The sequence below is a fragment of the Neofelis nebulosa genome, chromosome 3 (assembly GCF_028018385.1).
Source record: "Neofelis nebulosa isolate mNeoNeb1 chromosome 3, mNeoNeb1.pri, whole genome shotgun sequence".
In the NCBI taxonomy this organism is placed as follows: domain Eukaryota; kingdom Metazoa; phylum Chordata; class Mammalia; order Carnivora; family Felidae; genus Neofelis; species Neofelis nebulosa.
Window position 1 is genome coordinate 87,223,654 of NC_080784.1, and position 20,374 is coordinate 87,244,027.

Here is a 20,374-nt window from a genome sequence, read left to right on the forward strand (position 1 = left end):
CTACTTCTTTAGCTTATTGAAAAGCACATGTTAGACATCTATTTTCATCTAACATTCCTTCCAAAGATCTAAAATTTACCCAGTGACCATACCATCCAAGTTTACAGTGGAGAGAGCTTTTATTTTGTCATTACAAGGGATAAGGGGTCCTTTATGAAACTTGGCTTGGATAGTTAGTTAATTAGTTTTAGAGATAGGGGAGGAGCAGAAGGAGAAAGAGAGAGTGAATCTTTTTTTTTTTTTTTAACTTTTTTTAATGTTTATTTTTGAGAGAGAGACAGAGCATGAGTGGGGATGGGGAAGGGGCAGAGAGAGAGAGGGAGACACAGAATCTGAAGCAGGCTCCAGGCTCTGAGCTTTCAGCACAGAGCCCGACATGGGGCTCGAACTCAAGAGCTGTGAGATCATGATCTGAGCCGAAGTCAGATGCTTAACCAAATCAGCCACCCAGGTGCCCCTGGAAAGAGAGAATCTTAAGCAGGCTCCATGCTGGGCTTGATCTCACAACTGTGAGATTATGACCTGATCTGAAATCAAGAGTCAGATGCTTAACCAACTGAGCTATCCAGGTGCCCCTGGCTTGGGTACTTTTAGAGAGCTAACATTCACCTCCAAACAAACATATGTGTAAACTTGAATATTTTCCACCAACCTTAAGATATTTTACACTACAGTGTATGTATCATTGAATTTGAAATATCATTAACTTGAAAATTTTCTAGGAAATGGTAGTCATGCATCAATGTTAATTTCTTGATTTGGGTGACTAGATTGAAGTTATATAGGAGAATGTCCTTGTTTGTAGGAAATATACATTAAAACATTCAGGGATGATGTGTATGAGGTTAGTAAATTAATTTCAAGTGGTTCATGAAAAAATAAAGTTCTTCATAGTGTACTTGCAAGTTTTGAAGTTTGAGATAGTTTCAAAAAAGTTATTTTAAAATACTGAAGAAGATTGGGTTGCCTTCTGTGATAATAAAAAAGTGAAGCTCACTGGTTGTGTGAGTCCCAAACTGAGTTAGCTATTGGATATTCTTTATTTGAGAAGTAATGGAGCATTTTATTAAATTATTACTTAAGACGAATTTTTCCCTTTGGTTTTAGGAAGCACTGTACCTAGTGATCTCAGCATATTTTGATTTAATATTTGATTGTAATTCCTCTATTTCTGGTTAATAAAAAATTCTACTCATGAAATTTAGAGTAGTTTTTTATTTAGAAGATTATTTTTAAAATGTCAGTCATTATAGGTGTTATTTATTTAAATTGGTCTTTAGTGATGAATCCAGATGACACATTTGAAGTATTAATTGATCAAATCGTTGTAAACCAAGGAAGCCTACTAGAAGATGTGGTTCCTCCTATCAATCCTCCCAAAGAAATTGAAGATCCCAGTGACAAAAAGCCTGATGAATGGGATGAAAGAGCAAAAATCCCTGATCTTTCTGCTGTCAAACCAGAAGACTGGTAAGCAAAGAATTCAGTAGCAAAGCATTAGTTGGTATAATTCAGTAATGAGATATTACATGTAAGTCAAGTTTACAACCAGTGAAACATATTCCTTTAAACGTCAAAATTACTTATTTTGATTATTTGGGGTGAAATAATTTTCTAAAATAGACTTTGTATTTCCTTGCCTTTTAATTATCTTAATTTTCATTTTAATTAATATTTTTTCAACATTTTTTCAATATTTTTTTTATGTTTCCAATGCTGTGGTTGGGGGGCATTCCATGAATCTAAGACACCGACACTTTAATTTTAATTCCTAGTTTGATCTTTATCATGTATGTGTGTGCACATCTTATATAGTTAGTTTTTTCAGTTAATGATTACTGGTTTTAAAATAGACATATGTTCAGCATCTTCTAAAGCCATATAGGATTCACTCGTACTAAATTCCTTAGCTGAGTATTTGTGTTGTTTTCATTCTATAGGATTATGAGTGTCTGCCTTAAAAGAAATGTATTCAGTTCCTGAGTTTCCATAGCTTTGAGTTCAGATGGTGAGAGATGCCTGCTAACTCACTCTAACTCACCGAGTTCCTAAGAGTCAGGAATCTGGGTGTGGCTAGCCGACCGGTTCTGGCTCAGACTCTCTCCTGAGGTCAGAGTTCAGCATTCATCTGAAGGTCTGACTCTGGCTACTGGAGGATCTGCTTTGCTTTATAACTGGCTAACATGGCTGTTGTCAAGAAATTTCAGTGCCTTGCCACTTGAGCCTCTCCTTAGTGTGCTCATGACGTGGCTGATGCCCCCTCTCCCCAGAGGGAGTGACCCCAGAGGGGGAGAGAGCACAGCCACAGGGCTTGTAACATCTTTTTATAACCTAATCTTAGAAGTGACGTGTCATCACTTCAGCTGTATTCTGTTTGCCACAAGACTAACTCTGCCTGGTACATTTAGGAGGGAACTACACAAAGGTGTAAATATTAAGTATGGTTTTACTATTTATTTTTGAGAGAGAGAGAGAGAGAGAGAGAGAGAGAGAGAGAGAGAGAGAAACAGAGTGTGAGCGGGAGAGGGGCAGAGAGAGAGGGAGACACAGAATATAAAGCAGGCTCCAAGTTCTGAGCTGTCAGCACAGAGCCCAATACAGGGCTTGAACTCAGAAACCTCAAGATCATGACCTAAGCTGAAGTCAGATGCTTAACTGATTAAGCAACCCAGGTGCCCCACTAAGTATGATTTTTAAAAGTTCTTTTCTTAGTTTACTAAGAGTTTTGTTTTTTCCATGATTGGGTGTTGGATTTTGTAAAGTACTTTTGTGCATGCATTGAGATGACCATGTGGGTTTTCTCTTTTCTTCTTTTTTAAAAAATTTTAGAGAGAGAAAGTAAGAGGTGGACAGGGTAAGAGAGAATCTTAAGCAGGCTCCATGCTCCATGTGGAGCCCAACGTAGGGCTCGATCCCGTGACGGTGAGGTCATGACCTGAACCAAAATCAAGAGTCAGACACTGAACTAACTGAGCCACCCAGGTGCCCCTCTTTTATTTGCTTAGTATAGTGAATTATATTGATTGATTTTCAATACTAGACTAAACTTACAGTCCACTTGGTCAGCAAGTGTTGCCCTTTTTATATTTGCTGGGTTCTTAAATTTTTTTTTTTAATGTTTATTTATTTTTGAGAGAAAGAGTGCAAGCAGGGGAGGGGCAGAGAGAGAGAGGGAGACACAGAACTTGAAATTAGCTCCAGGCTCTGAGCTATCAGCACAGAGCCCAACACGGGGCTTGAACTTGGGAACAGTGAGATATTTGTCTTTGATGATTCATGATTTGATTGTCTCACCTAAGAAATCTTTGCCCAAATGAATGCCACAAAGATTTGCTTTTTTTTTCCTAGACAAATAATTTTGACTAAAACTCTGTTCTAAGTTAAATGTATGTAGTGTGAGATCTAAATCAAGATCAATTTTTAAAAATAAGGATGTCTAGGGGCGCCTGGGTGGCGCAGTCGGTTAAGCGTCCGACTTCAGCCAGGTCACGATCTCGCGGTCCGTGAGTTCGAGCCCCGCGTCAGGCTCTGGGCTGATGGCTCAGAGCCTGGAGCCTGTTTCCGATTCTGTGTCTCCCTCTCTCTCTGCCCCTCCCCCGTTCATGCTCTGTCTCTCTCTGTCCCAAAAATAAATAAAAAACGTTGAAAAAAAAAAAAATTTAAAAATAAGGATGTCTAATTGTGCCAGCACCTCTTATCATCATTAATGTCTATAATGATCTATGCTGATAACTTTTATTTTACTTATATATAATATGGTAATTTGTGGGGTTTTTTTTTGATGAATCTAGCTACAGGTTTATCGATTTTATTGACCTTTTTGAAGAACTGGCTTTTGTTTTATTTTTTTTCCCTCTATTGACCTTTGTTAAATTTTGTTATTTGTTTCCTTCTTCTTACTTTGGACTTAATTTGCTTCATTTTTTTTTTGTTTTGTTTTTTTTTTTGGCCTTATTTAGAAAATCTTTTCTGTCAGAAGCAGCTGTAAATTTTCTCTAAACACTGCTTTAAGTGTGTTTTACAAATATATGTCACTTACAAGAACATTCAGTTCATACCGTTTTCTAATTTCATTAGTGATTTTTTTCTTTAATCCATGTGTTTTTAAATGTGTTGCTTTGTTGGCAATTATTTATGGATTTTCCAGATACGATTTTCATTTTGACTCCAAATTTTTAATTCTGTGGTCAGAAAATTTACAAATGTCGATTGCATCAGGGTTGTTGAAAGCATCTACATATTTACTGGTTTTCAGTCTATTCTCTTACTGAGAGAAGAGTTTTAAAATCTTTTGATGGATTGGTATCCCCTTTGAGTTCTGTTAGTTTTGCTTCATGTATTTGAAGATCTGTCACTACTTCTATTCGTAGTACTTCATGACCTCTTGAGGAACTAACCGTTTTTTTTTATTATAGAATAATATCCTTCTTTATAAACTCTTGTAATACTCTTGTCTTGATGTCTACTTAGTCTCATACTAAGTCAACAAACACTTCTGGTTTCTTTTAAATAATATTTCCATTGAGTATTATTATCCTTTGTTTAACCTATATATGCCTTTATTTTTAAAGTCATTTTCTTGTAGGCAACCTATATGTGGTTCGTGTGTTTTAATTGGAGTGTTTTAAATTGTCTACATTTAATGTAATTATTAATATGATTGGATAGAAACATACTTGTTTTCTTGCCAGTTGTGTTGTTTGTCCCATATATTCTGTGGTACTTTATAAAATATTTTTCCTGACTTCTTTTAGATTGAGTTATTTTGTTTTATTTTATTTTTAGTCTTGTATTCTTTCTTTCCTGTTGGCATATTGCCTTTTCCTCTGTGGTTTATTGTTTTAGTGGTTGCTCTAGGGTTTACAGAATTTTGCATTTCTAACTGACTTCAGTCTACTCTCAACTAATATTATATCACTTTATGTCTAAGTTAATCTTATCAGGGTCTTGTCATTTTCTCCTCCATTCTTTGTGCTATTATCATACATTTATGTCTATCTATTCTATGAAGGCCACACGTATTTATTCTTCACTCAGTATATTTTAGTCAGACAGTTATTAGGGGAAAAGTTGTTTTATTTACCCACATAGTTACCACTTAGGATACTCTTTTTGTGTAGATACACATTTTCATCTGTTACTATTTTTCTTCTGCCTGATAAAAATTCTCTCAATGTATTGTGGTACATGTCTGCTGTCATTGAATCCTCTCAACTTTTAAGTATCTGAAAATTTCTTTATTTTCCTTAATTTTTTAAAATGTTTATTTATTTTTGAGAGAGAGAGAGAGAGAGAGAGAGAGAGAGCACAAGCAGGGGAGGGACAGAGCGAGAGGGAGACACAGAATCCAAAGCAGGCTCCAGGCTCTGAGCTGTCAGCACAGAGCCCGAAGTAGGGCTTAAGCTCACAAACTGTGAGATTATGACCTGAGGCGAAAGTGGGACTCTTAGCCAACTGAGCCACCCAGGTACCCCTATTTTCCTTAATTTTTGAAACGTGTTTTCACCATTATAGGTTGATAATTATTTTTAAAGTCATTTCTTGAGTTGTCTTGAGGCTTGCGTTGTTTCCAATGAGAAGTCAGTTGTTATTCTCATCCTTTTTCTCCTTTACCTAATATGTAATTTTTTTTTTCTGTTTGGTGTTAAGATTTATTGTTACTAGTTTTCAACAATTAGATAGTGTTGTGGTATGGTTGTGTGTATGTGTGTGTGTGTGTGTATGTATGTGTATGCTTGCCTTGCTTTCCAGCTTTTTGGAATGTGACTGTATAGTTTGTATCAACTTTGGATAATATTTGTCCTCATTTTTTTTTCAGTATTTTTTCCATTTCACTTTTAGAGCGAAAGAGTGTGGCCAAGTGGGGGAATGGGGCCGAGGGAGAGAGAATCCTAAACAGGCTCCACACACAGTGCAGGGGGCCCAATGCAGGGCTCAATCCCATGACCCTGGGATCATGACCTGAGCCAAAATCAGGAGTGGGCCACTCACCAACTGACTGAGCCATCCAGGCACCTCCTAGCCTTTATTTCTGTAAATATTTATATGTGCCTCTCCATCTCTTTTTTTGGGACACCAAGTAAATGTAAGACTGCTTTATGTTGTCTCACAGGTCACTGAGTGTTCACTTTTTTAAGCCAATTTCTCTCTCTCTGCTTCATTTTAGAAAGTGTCGACTCCGTTTCTTCAAGCTCTTGTGTGTAAACATTGGGGTTACTACTGACTCAGAAATTGAGTGTTGCTCCTGGATAACCAAAAGTGTTTCCTCGTTTTTTTGTTGTTTTTTTGTTTTTTTTTTAACGTTTATTTATTTTTGGGACAGAGAGAGACAGAGCAGGAACGGGGGAGGGGCAGAGAGAGAGGGAGACACAGAATCAAAAGCAGGCTCCAGGCTCTGAGCCATCAGCCCAGAGCCCGACGTGGGGCTCGAACTCACGGACCGCGAGATCGTGACCTGAGCTGAAGTTGGATGCTCAACCAACTGAGCCACTCAGGCGCCCCAAGTGTTTCCTTGTTAATTCTCTTGTAGATAAAGAGACATCCTGATTTATAATAAAAATGTCTTTCCATTCAAGCAAATAGTATCATAGGGAAGTAACTTCTACAAGGAAGAAATAACAGTATGGTTTTTTTTAATTAATAAAAAGTCACTATTAATGCATAATTTTCATGAATTCATACTTTCAGAAATGGTAGGAGTACCTCTCTCCATGTGGATTTTCTTCCATTGTTTCATATTTCTTTACCTATAAAGAGTAAGCCTGGGAAGTAAGTTTGCCCTGAAATGAAAGAAACTGCTACCAATAAGCTCTTTCTGATTGGTGATGCATGTTAGAATTTGTTTTATAAACTGATAAAGGAAATGCTCCCTTAAATTTTAAATTCTAGTTACTCTGAGCCCTGAGAGACTCAAAACTGATAGCAGGCAAGTATAAGTCTTTACATATAGAGAATTGATTATTTGAGTTTATTTTGTTACGTAGATCTGTTTGAAAAATTACATGTAACCTCTTGTTTAAAATTTGTACTTTTCTATAAAGATGAAAATTATACTAGTAGTTTTATTCTGTACTTACTATGATTATGTTTATATACTTGAGAATTTTTCTAAGTATAATTTTTAATGAAAATATAAAAGTAATAGAATTAAATATGGAGAGTTTAAAAAAGAATAATATTAGAGTAAGGAAGACCTTTCCTAATATGACATAAAATTTAAGAATCATAAAAGAAAATATTAATAAATTTCAGCTACAGAAAATGAATTATTTGAGTATAACCAAAAAAACACCTATCATAAACTATATCAAAAAATACATGAGAAACAGGAAAAAATATTTTCAATTCAGACAGCTAATTTCACGTTAATTTCTAATATATTCCAGGATATTCATTATAGAATTATTTGTAATAGTAAATTTTTAGAAATACTAAATGTCCCTCAAGAGTAGTCTAAATAAATTATGGTATAGCCACAAATTAGAAAACTGTACAACAGTTAAGAATGAAGCAGATACATATTATATAAAACAGGGCTCACAGAGCAGTCTTGGCACATAGTAGGCTTCCAATATGTGTTGGTTGATGAATTGATGAGTTTTTAAGTAAACAAAAACATACTCTGTATAGAATGCTATCATTTGCATAAAAAAACCCAGTATATACCTATGTGTGTGTATGCATGGGGCACAACAGGGAATATATACACAAGAAAGTAACAAGTTAGCAGAAGATTTTGGTGGATGAGAAATGGGGGAGATAGTAGACACAAAGACAGAAGGGTAGGAAATACCTTTTGGTATCTTCTGACTTCTGTAACATATGCATTTCTAAACGTTTTGAATAACTAATACTTGGCACAAAATACTGTATTTTCAGGGATGAAAGTGAACCTGCCCAAATACAAGATTTAAGTGCTGTGAAGCCTGATGGCTGGCTTGATGATGAACCAAAATTTATTCCAGATCCTAATGCTGAGAAACCTGATGACTGGTAAACACTCTTCATCCTCAGCTGTCAATTTCATCCATTTCTTACTTGCTTTTTGTTACTGACTGGCTGACAGGAGAGACGTGAGGTTACTATATTTGCTTTGTTCTAATTTCCTAAGGAATGAAGACATGGATGGAGAATGGGAGGCACCTCGTATTTCTAATCCAGCATGTCAAATTGGGTGTGGTGAGTGGACACCTCCCATGATAGATAACCCCAAATACAAAGGAGTGTGGAGACCTCCAATGATAGATAATCCTAACTACCAGGTAATAACCCACTTCTTCCAATTCCATAGTAAAGTTTAAAATGCTGTGATATTTCTATTATATATTTAGTTATTGATAATGCTGTGTTAACTTTTAGAAATTTGATTTGTAATAGTATACTTTAGCTATCTTAAGCCAAAGGAGGGGTGCCCGGGTGGCACTCAGTTGGTTAAGTGTCCGGCTTTTGTTTCAGTTCAGGTCATTATCTCAAGGTTCGTGAGTTCAAGCCCCACATGGGGCTCTGCACTGACAGCACAGAACCTGCTTGGGATTCTCTCTCTCCCTCGTTCTCTGTCCCTCCCCAGTATGTGCACAGTCACTCTCTCTCTCTCCCACAGAATAAAGAAACTTAAAAAAAAGAAAAGAGACTCCAACTAGTTTATTTAAAACATTTTTTAATGTTTATTTATGTTTTGAGAAAGAGAGTGTGAGCAGGGGAGGGGCAGACAGAGAGGGAGACACAGACTCTGAAGCAGGCTCTAGGCTCTGAGCTGTCAGCACAGAGACGGACACGGGGCTCGAACTCATGAACGGTGAGATCATGACCTGAGCTGAAGTCAGACGCTTAACTGAGTCACCCAGGTGCCCCTAATTTATTTTAAAAAGTAGGGTACTCTTGGGGCGCCTAGGTGGCTCAGTCATTTGGGAATCTGACTCTTGATTTCAGCTGGGGTCCATCTCCCATGGTTTGTGGGATCGAGCCCCGTGTGAGGCTCTGTGCTGAGGGCATGGAGACTGCTTAGGACTGCTCTGCCCCTCTCCTGCTCATACTCTCTCTCTCTCTCAAAATAAATAAACTTTGGGGTGCCTGGGTGGCTCAGTGGATCAAGCGTCTAACTCTTGATTTCAGCTCAGGTCATGATCTCATGGGTTCATGAGTTTGAGCCCCGCATCAGGCTGTGCACGGACAGTGCAGAGCCTACTTGGGATTCTTTTTCTCTCCCTCTCTCTCTGCCCCTCCCCTACTCGTTCTCTCTCTCTCTCACACACAATAAATAAACTTTTAAATAAATAAACAAACAAAAAGAAATGCAGAATCTCAGGTCTCAAACCTACTGAGTCTAAGTCTGCATTAAAAAAAAAAAAAAAGTAAAGTATTCTTGGGGCACTGGCCAGCTCAGTGCATAGAGCATGTGACTGTTGGGGTCACATAAGTACAAGCCCCACGTTGGGCATAGTCTACTTTAAAAAAAAAAAAAAAGTAAAATATTCTTTATGTAATTTTCTGGAGGAATAATATTAAGAACTAAACATCAGTCACTTCATACTATATTTTTCTCTGTTAATCGATGATCACTCTGGAACCAAGTTCCAGTTTAGAATTAAATATAAGAAATGAGTTCTGATCAGGAGACCTCACATTGTACATTTTAGTAATTGATGCCTGTGCTTAAATGATGTGCTCCTTATTTTCTGGTGTTAATAAACTTTGGCTTTTTTTCAATAATATCAGATGTCTTTTGAGTGTACCTGGATTTTGGGGTCGAATCTCTATGTTATGCATTTAACCCTGTAGTTTTATCTAATTATTCATTGACATTTTCTAACATTTATTATACATAGGCAATTGCATATTCTAATTGTTTCCTGTGAGGTTTTTTTCATAGCATTTATCACAGAATGCTTATTTTGGTAACTTTTTAAATGTCTGTCTCTTTCACTACTTTAAATTTAATAATAGAGGAACCATGTCTCTCTTGATCATCACTCTATCCCTACTATCTGGCATAGTGCCTGGTGCAGAATAGATACACATGATGGAAGAGTGAGTGAGTCAGTAATCATATTGTTGAATTTTTTTGATTCGGCTGAGTTTAATCATTTAAGATTTAATGGAACTTTTATGTTGAATTTTTTTCTGAGGTGCAGAAAAACATATCCATACCCATCATTGGTATATGTTAAAGGAATGGCTTCATATTTAGCATACAGTAATCTCTCTGATTTGGGCAATTTTAATGACTTCTTGCTTTTAATAACTTTGCTAAAGGTAAAAAATATTGTCTATAATGGTATCACTTGTGAAATTTAATTACTCAAGTTTCTTTGTGTGTTGGATTTTCACTTTGCCGTTTTTGGAGTTTAAAGTCAGTTTTATTCATAGGGAATATTGTGTACAGAATGAGAAGAAAAGTTTTTCTTTCCAATGACTTGCTGATGAATTAACATCAGATAAGATTTTCTTTTTTCTCCAAATAGTACTGCTGATTTCATTCAACAGCAACAACTTCTTGAATAGCATTTATAATGACATTATTTTATTTGAAAATGTCTTTAATTATTTTTTCTTCCAGGGAATCTGGAGTCCTCGAAAAATTCCTAACCCAGATTATTTTGAGGATGATCATCCATTTCTTCTGACTTCTTTCCGTGCTCTTGGTTTAGAGCTTTGGTCTATGACCTCTAATATCTACTTTGATAATTTTATTATCTGTTCAGAAAAGGAAATAGCAGACCGCTGGGCTGCAGATGGTTGGGGAGTGAAAATAATGATAGCAAATGCTAATGAGGTACAGTATTTACCATAGAATAATAATAAGACTTCGTCCTGGTTATAGGTTATACAAATGGCCCTAAAAGGTAAATAAATATGTAGTCATTAGTAAATGCCAAAGAAATATACTTAAATAATTTTATGTAGATAAAATAGTTAGCTTTACTATATTATAACTTCATCATGAACTATATAATGAACTGTATGTGTGTACATTTTTCATTCATTAAATTATGATAGCATAATGTGATTTAATTGCTTACTTGCTGTTTATAAGGAGACTACTTAATATCTTTGTCACCTTATCAATTCAAGGCCTAAGTAGTAACAGCAATCTAAATATTATTCTTTATTCATTGTAACTACTTTTCACTTAGAGGAGTACAGGGAACTTTAAAATTTATTATTATTAAATTGTGTTCCAGTATTTTTTACCCAAATCTTAACATTATTTAGAAACATTAAGCTAAGTATTTCAACATAATGCATCTTGGAGAATTTATCTTTAAAATCAATTACTGTAAAGAAAAGTACCTCACGTTTGGTTTCTTTGGACATTAGCAAAAGCCATCAAAAGAGTAGGTAAAGAGATTTGCACTTTGAAACTTTCTTAACTAAAGCTTTTAATGAATTTATATTTTATTTTAATAAGAGAAACAATTTCCTTTTGTATGAAATTTGTTAATAAAAAAGAAAACGCAGTAATTCCCAGGTTGATCTTATTAATAAGTTATTTAAAAGTAAAGAATGAGGGGCACCTGGTGGCTCAGTTGGTTAAGCATCCAACTCTTGATTTTGGCTCAGGACATGATCTCACAGTGTGGGTTTGAGCCCTGCGTTGGGCTCTGCATTGACAACGCAGAGACTGCTTCGGATTCTGTGTCTCCCTCTCTGTGTCTCTCCCTTGCTCGCTCTCTCTCTCTCTCTCTCTCTCTCTCTCTCTAATAAATAAATAAATAAATAGTTATCAGAGCATTATATACTTCTAAATGAAAGAGAATACATCCATAGAGAGGAGTTCTATCCTGAAGTTACTAAAAAATAAAATTGTCATAATTCCTGCTGGTAAGTTAGTAATTTCTACCTACGTAGTAACATATCTTCTACTACAAAGTTTCAAACAGTGATACATGCTAATAGAGTTTAAATTGTACAGTGCATAAGATGGGAAAATAAAGTATTTTTCGCTTAGAAGTTCATCACTCCTTAATATGAAACACCTACATAAAATAAGTTGTTTTTAATAGACTGTATTTCCTAATGAATGTTCATAAAATCTGAATTTCATGTTTATGCCTATTTCTTCTATAGCCTGGTGTATTTAAACAGTTAATGGTAGCTGCCGAAGAGCGCCCATGGCTTTGGCTCATTTATCTTGTGACGGCAGGGCTTCCAGTAGCATTAATTGCTTTATTTTGTTGGCCAAGAAAAGTCAAGGTAAAGAAATTGAATTTCCTTCAACTTAAAATAAATCTCTTAGTATGTAGGGGTTCTATGAATTGAGCAAGTGATTTCTTAAGAGTAGTAGGCTAAATAAATTTCCTGTAAGTTTTTACTGTGTTCACTATGTTTAATATCAGTTATTGCAAAAAAAAAAAAAAAAAAGAAAAACCTTTTTAAAAAATAGGGCTTTGCTTTCACTAAAAATAGCTTCTGTTAAACTACTACAGAAAAAATATGAAGAGTCAGAGTATAAAAAAACTGACATATGTAAACCACAAACAAAGGGAGCACTAGAGCAAGAAGTGAAGGAAAAGAAAGCCATCCTGGAGAAACCAGTCGACCTGGGAGAAGAAAAAAAGCAAAGTGATGGTGAAAGTCTTGAAAAAGGTAGGATAATGATATCAAGTTATAACAGGAGTCCTTCCCTCCCACCCCACCCCCCACCCCCACGGCAAAGCTTGTAAAAAGAGCAGATTATCTAGTAGACAATAGCTGTTGCACTTGCTTATTGTCAAATATGTACCTTCTGAATCCCCAGAAGGTGCATGCCTGGGGCAGAGAGGAGTGATGGCCCCTGGCCTGGGTTTGCACCCTGATAGCCATCTGCTTACCGTTTTTGTTCTCTAAGAAGAAAGAGATTTAGCTATCTTTCAGTTGCTTGGGAGCCTGGATCCAGTGTGTCCTAGCTTTTTGCAGGGACTTTTCTTACCTCCAAGAACATAGATGAGATGGGAGGTACAGAGAGCACAGCCTCTGAAGGAGAGGACTAGGTTTAAGGCAGGTGATTGCGGGAACAAATTCAATAGCAAGTCTTTCAGTGGCTGTCGTCTATCAGATAGTCTATCATACAGAATGAGTAATTTAATGTCCCAGAAGGATTGCTGAATTATATGTCTCCTTCCCACCCTACACTAAACTCCTAAAGATGTTAGAACTGAAGAACTGAGGCTTTTTGGTGGGTCTCCATTGAGACTTTCTTTCACTCATCTAGGTAGAAATAAAACTATTGGTATTTGCCAGGTCTCCCAAGTCAGGTTCCAGATTGAGCCCCCTACAACTTAAATTATGCCTTGAGCACTGTTTTTAACTTAAGAGTTGATGAAAGAGTTGACTTAAAAATCGTACTCTCAAAAAAATACACACACATGTATATTTACATATATTATATATATGACATTGTGTGTCCATATATATACACATACACACAGATATTTTTGCTTTTCATATTCCATGTAAACTAAATGCTTAAGAATTTCTTAAGCCTGCCCCTTCCCTCAAATATGATGATTTATTTATAAAATATGGTAAAATAATGAGTATTTGCATTAATTTTTAGACATTTCTAATAGTAGAAATTGCTTTTAAATATTGGAATCTAAATAAATCCCCCTTACTACATTCAATACTTCTCAGTAGCAAAATTCTAATTCAAGTCTTTGCCTGTAATAAAAATCTATATTCTAGAAGAGGAAGGTGAACCTGAGGAAAAGAGTGAAGAAGAAATCGAAATCATTGAAGGACAAGAAGAAAGTAATAAATCAAATAAACCTGGATCAGAGGATGAGGTAAGCAGCTCTTTAACGGAAGATAAACCATTTTTTATGTATGATTGTTATCCATAAACTATTTTAGTAAAAGCAGTCTGGTTTGTGGAGAATTTTTTCCGTGTTTCTCCCAGGTTTCATAGGAGCCTCCATATTGTTTTTAAAATGTATCCATAGGGGCGCCTGGGTGGCTCAGTCGCTTAAGCGTCCGACTTCGGCTCAGGTCATGATCTCGCGGTCCATGGGTTCGAGCCCCGCGTCGGGCTCTCTGCTGACAGCTCAGAGCCTGGAGCCTGTTTCAGATTCTGTGTCTCCCTCTCTCTGACCCTCCCCCATTCATGCTCTGTCTCTCTCTGTCTCAAAAATAAATAAACATTAAAAGAAAAAAATGTATCCATAAAGAAGGCAAGAAAATAATTTAATCATCTTAACCCCTGATAAGAAACAGCATAAAGGGTGGGGTTTACAAAATCCAGAGAGCTGCATCTGTAAAATATTATGACTTTATCATTAAAGTATTCTGTTGAAAATGATTATAAACAGACCACTTGAATATTTAAAAGGTAATTCTGTTTATTATAAGACAGTTTTCTTTACACCTATTGTAAAAACATTCTTTTTGTCTGGATAATTTATTGTCACATTTTGTAATATTTCATTCACTGGGTAGTTGAGTACTATCTGCCTGATACGGTGGTTTGTTTGGTTTTTTTCAAAGCTTTAATAAACTAGTTTTCCCATTAATTTGATCCGTCTACCCCTTTTTGTATCCTGATATATAACAGAACTTTCCACAGTGCCTCTTTTTAGGCAGTTATGGAATCCGAAACCATCCAGGATATGAGTCAGAACCAGAGCTTTCTCTTTTTGCCCAGCATGTACCAAAGGCCTATTTTCTCTATTTGCTAGCCCTTAGGAGCTACGTGATCTTACCCCAGTCACCGTCCTCACCACCCTCATTACTCAGTGCTGGTAGGGTAAAAGCACAGTTTTGCCTGGTCTACTACATGGGATGACATCAAGTTTCTATTTTGTGAGTTTGAAGAAATCTCTCCAACTTGTTTCATCGTTACCTGTTTTCTAAAGCTTATTCAGTATATATACTTGGTGACTGGTCTTCATTGCCTCGTGAGGTTTTAGGGGAACCTTGGTCTGAATATCTGTATCTAGAGGAAGCTGGGTGAAGATAATTTCCTCCAGGATAGGATTTTAAACAGTCATTGTTTCACCTGTCACTCTCTTAATAATAATACTTGCACTCATTCATTTGAATATGTGTCTAGTTATATTTTGCTTCACAAAATATTTTGTGCACCTTTAAAAATATCTTGGGGCACCTGGGCGGCTCAGTCGGTTTAAGCATCTGGCTTTTGATTTTGGCTCAGGTCACAATCTTACGGTTGTGGGATCGAGTCCCACGTTGGGCTCCATGCTGGGCGTGGAGCTTGGTTAGGATTCTCTCTCTCCTTCTCTCTCTGCCCCTCCCCTGCTTGCTCTCTCGCTTTTAGAAAAATAAAACAAAACAAACAAACAAAAAAAACTGAATTCCGTCTTTGTCTTTTACTCTTCTTTTATGTCAGTGAGCTAAAATTAGCCAACTTTTTATATAGTATGACCTTGAAAAGTAGTGTTTTGTATAACACCATATAATACCTTCATTTTTTTTTTTTTTGAGAAGGGGGGGCAAATGAGTGAGAGGCAGAGAGAGAGAGGGAGAGAGAAAGAGAATCCCACAAGGGGCAGAGAGAGAGAGAGAGAGAGAGAGAGAGAGAGAAGCAGGGCTCATGTGAAGCAGGGCTCGAGATCATCCAATGCAGGGCTGAAACTCACAGACTATGAGATCATGACCTGAGCTGAAGTCAGATGCTTAACCAACTGAGCCACCCAGGCGCCCCCTTCATTATTTTATTTTGTTACACAAGTTTAATTCATGTATGAATGCTTGTTCTGGAAGGATAAGGAAAGAAAAACCCCAAATTATAAACCTGATGTTTCCTTTTCTGCCTCCTAATTTTTCTCAAAGTACTGTATGCCAGAAGTTCTGAAAAAGTCTCTATAAATCCAGCTCAGCAATTCATTACTTATGGAACTATTGTGATGAAGTTAGTGTTGACTATCCCACAATGAAAATGTCATACAACCTTTAGTTAACCATGACACTGAGATTAAATTCTAAATGATAAAATAAAATCATGAGTAGAGTTGTTAGCAGTATTTCTTGTCAGATGCATATTTGGTAAGCAGAGTTATTCTAAAATGTAATCATGCCAAAAGATGAACAAAACACATTAATTTATGTACACATTTTTGATCAGCTTCATGAATTAAAGAACACATATAAGGTAGCGTTTGATTGTTACATTTTAAAGAATAAGAAATATTTACTACTATCTACCAGTTACCCATTGTATGAAAATAAACATTTGCATAATTCTTTCTCCAGATGAAGGAAGCAGATGAGAGCACAGGATCTGGAGATGGGCCAGTGAAGTCAGTACGCAAAAGAAGAGTGCGAAAGGAATAAACTAAATTCAAGTATTTTTAATTCGTGAGCGAGATATTTGGCATTCTAAAATCAGTGTGCCATATCTGAACTTGAGTCACCTGCACATTTTTCTAATACCTAGCAATGTTATTCTTTCAGATATTTATTTTAGTCTTTCTTTTCAGGAGAAAAAAAAAAAACCCAAACTTTGAAGTTACCTGGTCTTTGAATTTAGAATAAAAAAGAGTGGCACGTTGTATATCAGATTTAAGACAATAATGTCATTAGATGTTACAGAGTTTTAATAGTTTGGAGAAAGAAGTTTTGGTTTGTACAGAGCAAAATAATATGCAGCAGCTTCACGGCTATTGGAAAATCAGTTATTGGAATTTCCTCTTAAAACAGCTCGACGACAATATAACCGGCAGTTGTACAACGAAAACGAGAGTGTGTTCTGTTGTACAGAGCTAAACGCAATAAAGTTTCTGTATGCTTGTTTGATTCTATCAACAACTGAAAGTGTCGTATGTGGCCCCCATTTGCCTAGTTGTGTCAAATTATAGTTATGGTCCATTGTTCGCTTAAATTATAGATTCCGTTAAAGAGGTGTTTTGTTGACGAGCCAACAAAACAAATGTCTAAGTGTCATTCGTAGAATCACTGGTTAATAGTGCATCGTATTTTACATCTGAATACAAAGATAATAGCTTCATCAAAATAAAATGGTGTACAGATGTTTTTTCAGCTTTTATAATTGTTTTATGCCAGAATGGCTTTTACCCTGCTCAGAAGATTGCTTATGCATACATCGCTCTTGAAAAGAAAATTTAAACATTTTTTCTCTTTTGAATTATACCCTCTTGAATAGGAAAATTACTGGGGGGGGGGGGCTTGAAATTATTTTCTTTTTTCTTGTCATTAAGAAATTCTAATATCAATTATCATGCTTTGTATTTTTATCTTGCTTTTTTCCTGAAATTCAAATCCATTTTAAGTCTGTTATATCATCTGGCTTCAAAGCTGTCTCTAAGGTAGATAGCAGATACTGCTCCTCTTTTTAAAGTAGTTATCAGAAATCACAGAAGTGCATCATAGTGAAGCTGTGTCATTCCATTTAAAATATTTTAAGAACTTTTTATGTTTGGGGAACAGGTTAGGCCCTTTGGAAGAGGATCTGAATCTTTGAGACCACAGAACCACTTTAATGCTAGCTATCTAGGGAACTAGTTAGGTAATATCACACTAGTTGGGTAGTATTTTGGATTTCTTCATGGACATATACACCCCCATTCTTGGGCAAGCCCCAGCTAAGTTCCCATACAGCCTGCTCCCCAGTAGTATAGTTAGAGCGTATGTATAAGTAAAATGAGTGTCTTACTTCTCTTTTTTACTAAAATTAAGCCAAACAGCCAGTAATACTATTCACTCCTTATTTTAGAGAGTGAAAATAGGTGCTTTATTCTCTTTGCTGTGTACTGACTTTCATAATTTGATGGTAGAAAATCTTAATACATAGTTAACCATATTTTGTATTTATTTAATACTACCTGAACTTTATACAAAAAAACCTGGCAAGGACTCCCTTTCTTACTTTGTATTTGGAATGTCCAAATGAACTAGACATACTGAGTGATTCTAGAGAATGTTTCCAAAAGTAAACCGCTACTTCAGGACATAAATCCTTCCGTAAGTTTATGGAAACCTTCTAGCCTAACAAGTGTCTTGTATGTGAACATTTATTTCTAAATATTGAGTAAAGCTTTTTTGTTTGTTTGTTTTTACTTTCTTGGTTGCAGATTCATTTTAACTTCAGTGTTTGGTTAAACCCCATGAGCTTGCAGTGCTAACATCTGAGCAACCAGTTTTGCCAGCTCACTCTTACTTCCTGTGGCTGTACCCTCCGTGGATGTATCATGGCTGATAGGTTTAACCAAAACTTAAACCCGTACAAACATGTGTACCAGATCCATGCAGTAGACAAAGCATTGAGTCTTCCTTAATAACAAGATGGCTTTTTTCCTTTTACCATCCTAATCTGACTTTGTTTAAAAATGACTTAAATTTTATCCTTTTCTCTAATAAAGAAAAATAAGTGTATTTTGCTTTTCTTTATTTTAGTTGGCCTTTTTAGAGGCTTTTTAACTTGACCAGGCTAAAATAGATTCTTTTTCCTTGAATACCTTTTTTTAAAAGTTTTTTTTTTACGTTTATTTAGAGGGAGAGAGGGACACCGTGGGAACAGGGTAGGGGCAGAGAGAGGGAGACACAGAATCTGAAGCAGGCTCCAGACTCTGAGCTGTCAGCACAGAGCCCTGCGTGGGGCTCAAATCACAAACTGTGAGATCACGACCTGAGCCAAAGTCGGGTGCTTAACCGACTGAGCCACCCAGGTGCCCCGTCTCTCTTAGGATTCTTTTTTTTTTTTTTTTTTTTTTTTTTTCCCAACATTTTTTATTTTTGGGACAGAGAGAGACAGAGCATGAATGGGGGAGGGGCAGAGAGAGAGGGAGACACAGAATCGGAAACAGGCTCCAGGCTCCGAGCCATCAGCCCAGAGCCTGACGCGGGGCTCGAACTCACGGACCGCGAGATCGTGACCTGGCTGAAGTCGGACGCTTAACCGACTGCGCCACCCAGGCGCCCCAAGGATTCTTAAACAAACTTGAATGTAATGATATTTTCTGTTCTTTCATAATTTGCAAGTGATCTTAAGTAATCTCTTTGTCTTTGCTGGTAATTTTGATAATTTCAGATTGAAGAAATACCTGCAGACAACCACTAGAGGGTGTTACCTCAAAAGAGAGAAAAACAGTTACTGGGAAAAGTGAAGAAAGGTTTTACTTTCTAAAGAATTAAGATCAATTTTGCTTTGCTTTGGACCGCAAAGTTAATTTTGGATTCTATAATTCACCTCTCATTTATCTTTTGGAAAAAGGACTAGATCAAACGGAAGAGTAATGGACAGGAACAGAAATGTGACACTATAAACTGGTGGGGGTTACATGTTTAGATGATTTTGGTTACTTTTCTGCAAAAATTTTTGTTGCTACACATACAATTCAAAAAAGTCAAAAAAAATCTGTGAAAAGCAAAAGTGTTTTCATGTTTGACACCAAAATTCATTTGGCAACCAAACCTGACCTCCCCGACAGGCTTTTTATAGCATTTATCATGCTTATTAAATTCATATATTTGATACAAAAATGTAAATATGTTGGATTACAAGTGTTGCCTAAAACAATATAATACTTTATGAAATCTGAAAAAGTCCAATTTCTGAAACATCTAGTCCCAAGAATTCCAGATAAGGGATTGTGATCTATAGTTAACTTGCTACAAATAAAGTCCAAAGGGAATACAGAGAGGACAAATTCTGGATAGAATATTATCAGTATTGAGGGAAGTCCCACTGGGGGCCACTGAGGAAAAGGGATATGCTCATTTTCCCTGCCAATCATCACTCCACCGGCATTTACACTAGAAGTATTACAGAAAAAAGTATACTGACACTTGTTAAGACAGTGAGGAAGACTGTTCTAGCTACAATAGGTGCCCAAGACTGTCAGAGTAGGGGAGAGATACTTTGCTCAACTCCAAATACAGTAAAGATGGCTGGCAATTTAAAGTCATTGAGCAGAATGCGGGGAGGGTTCATAGATGGAAAACTGCTAAGAGGAGACACCAAGAGTAGGGGAATGCTTGCTAAACTGACTTAATGCGATTCTTGCTGGAGGCAGACCAAGGTGATCAGATACAGAGGGGGGGGGGGAGGGGGAGGGAATCTTAAGTTGACTTAGCAGGATTCTTTTGGAAACTGGCAACAGGCCAAAGACAGGGCCTATGAGAGGCCCAGTTGAAAAGGTCTGCTTAAAATTTGGTCAAAGAGAGTCTATGTCAGAAGCTAGACACAGTTCCTGTGTACATCTATATTTCTTTTTTTTTTTTTTAATATATGAAATTTACTGTCAAATTGGTTTCCATACAACACCCAGTGCTCATCCCGAAAGGTGCCCTCCTCAATACCCATCACCCACCCTCCCCTCCCTCCCACCCCCCATCAACCCTCAGTTTGTTCTCAGTTTTTAACAGTCTCTTATGCTTTGGCTCTCTCCCACTCTAACCTCTTTTTTTTTTTTTTCCTTCCCCT

The 20,374-nt window shown here is 36.6% G+C and overlaps 1 protein-coding gene across 1 annotated transcript in view; it reads left to right on the forward strand.

Moving 5' to 3' along the window:
• CLGN (calmegin) overlaps positions 1-16,733 on the forward strand; it is a 57,054-nt gene extending 40,321 nt beyond the window's left edge. Inside the window, exons 8-15 of the mRNA XM_058721317.1 lie at positions 1,281-1,470; positions 7,879-7,992; positions 8,111-8,261; positions 10,556-10,771; positions 12,067-12,192; positions 12,426-12,585; positions 13,663-13,763; positions 16,186-16,733. Of these exons, the coding sequence (XP_058577300.1) occupies positions 1,281-1,470; positions 7,879-7,992; positions 8,111-8,261; positions 10,556-10,771; positions 12,067-12,192; positions 12,426-12,585; positions 13,663-13,763; positions 16,186-16,266 (1,139 nt within the window). The 3' untranslated portion in view covers positions 16,267-16,733. The remainder of the gene's footprint in view (positions 1-1,280; positions 1,471-7,878; positions 7,993-8,110; positions 8,262-10,555; positions 10,772-12,066; positions 12,193-12,425; positions 12,586-13,662; positions 13,764-16,185) is intronic.
• The last annotated feature ends 3,641 nt before the right edge of the window (positions 16,734-20,374 follow it).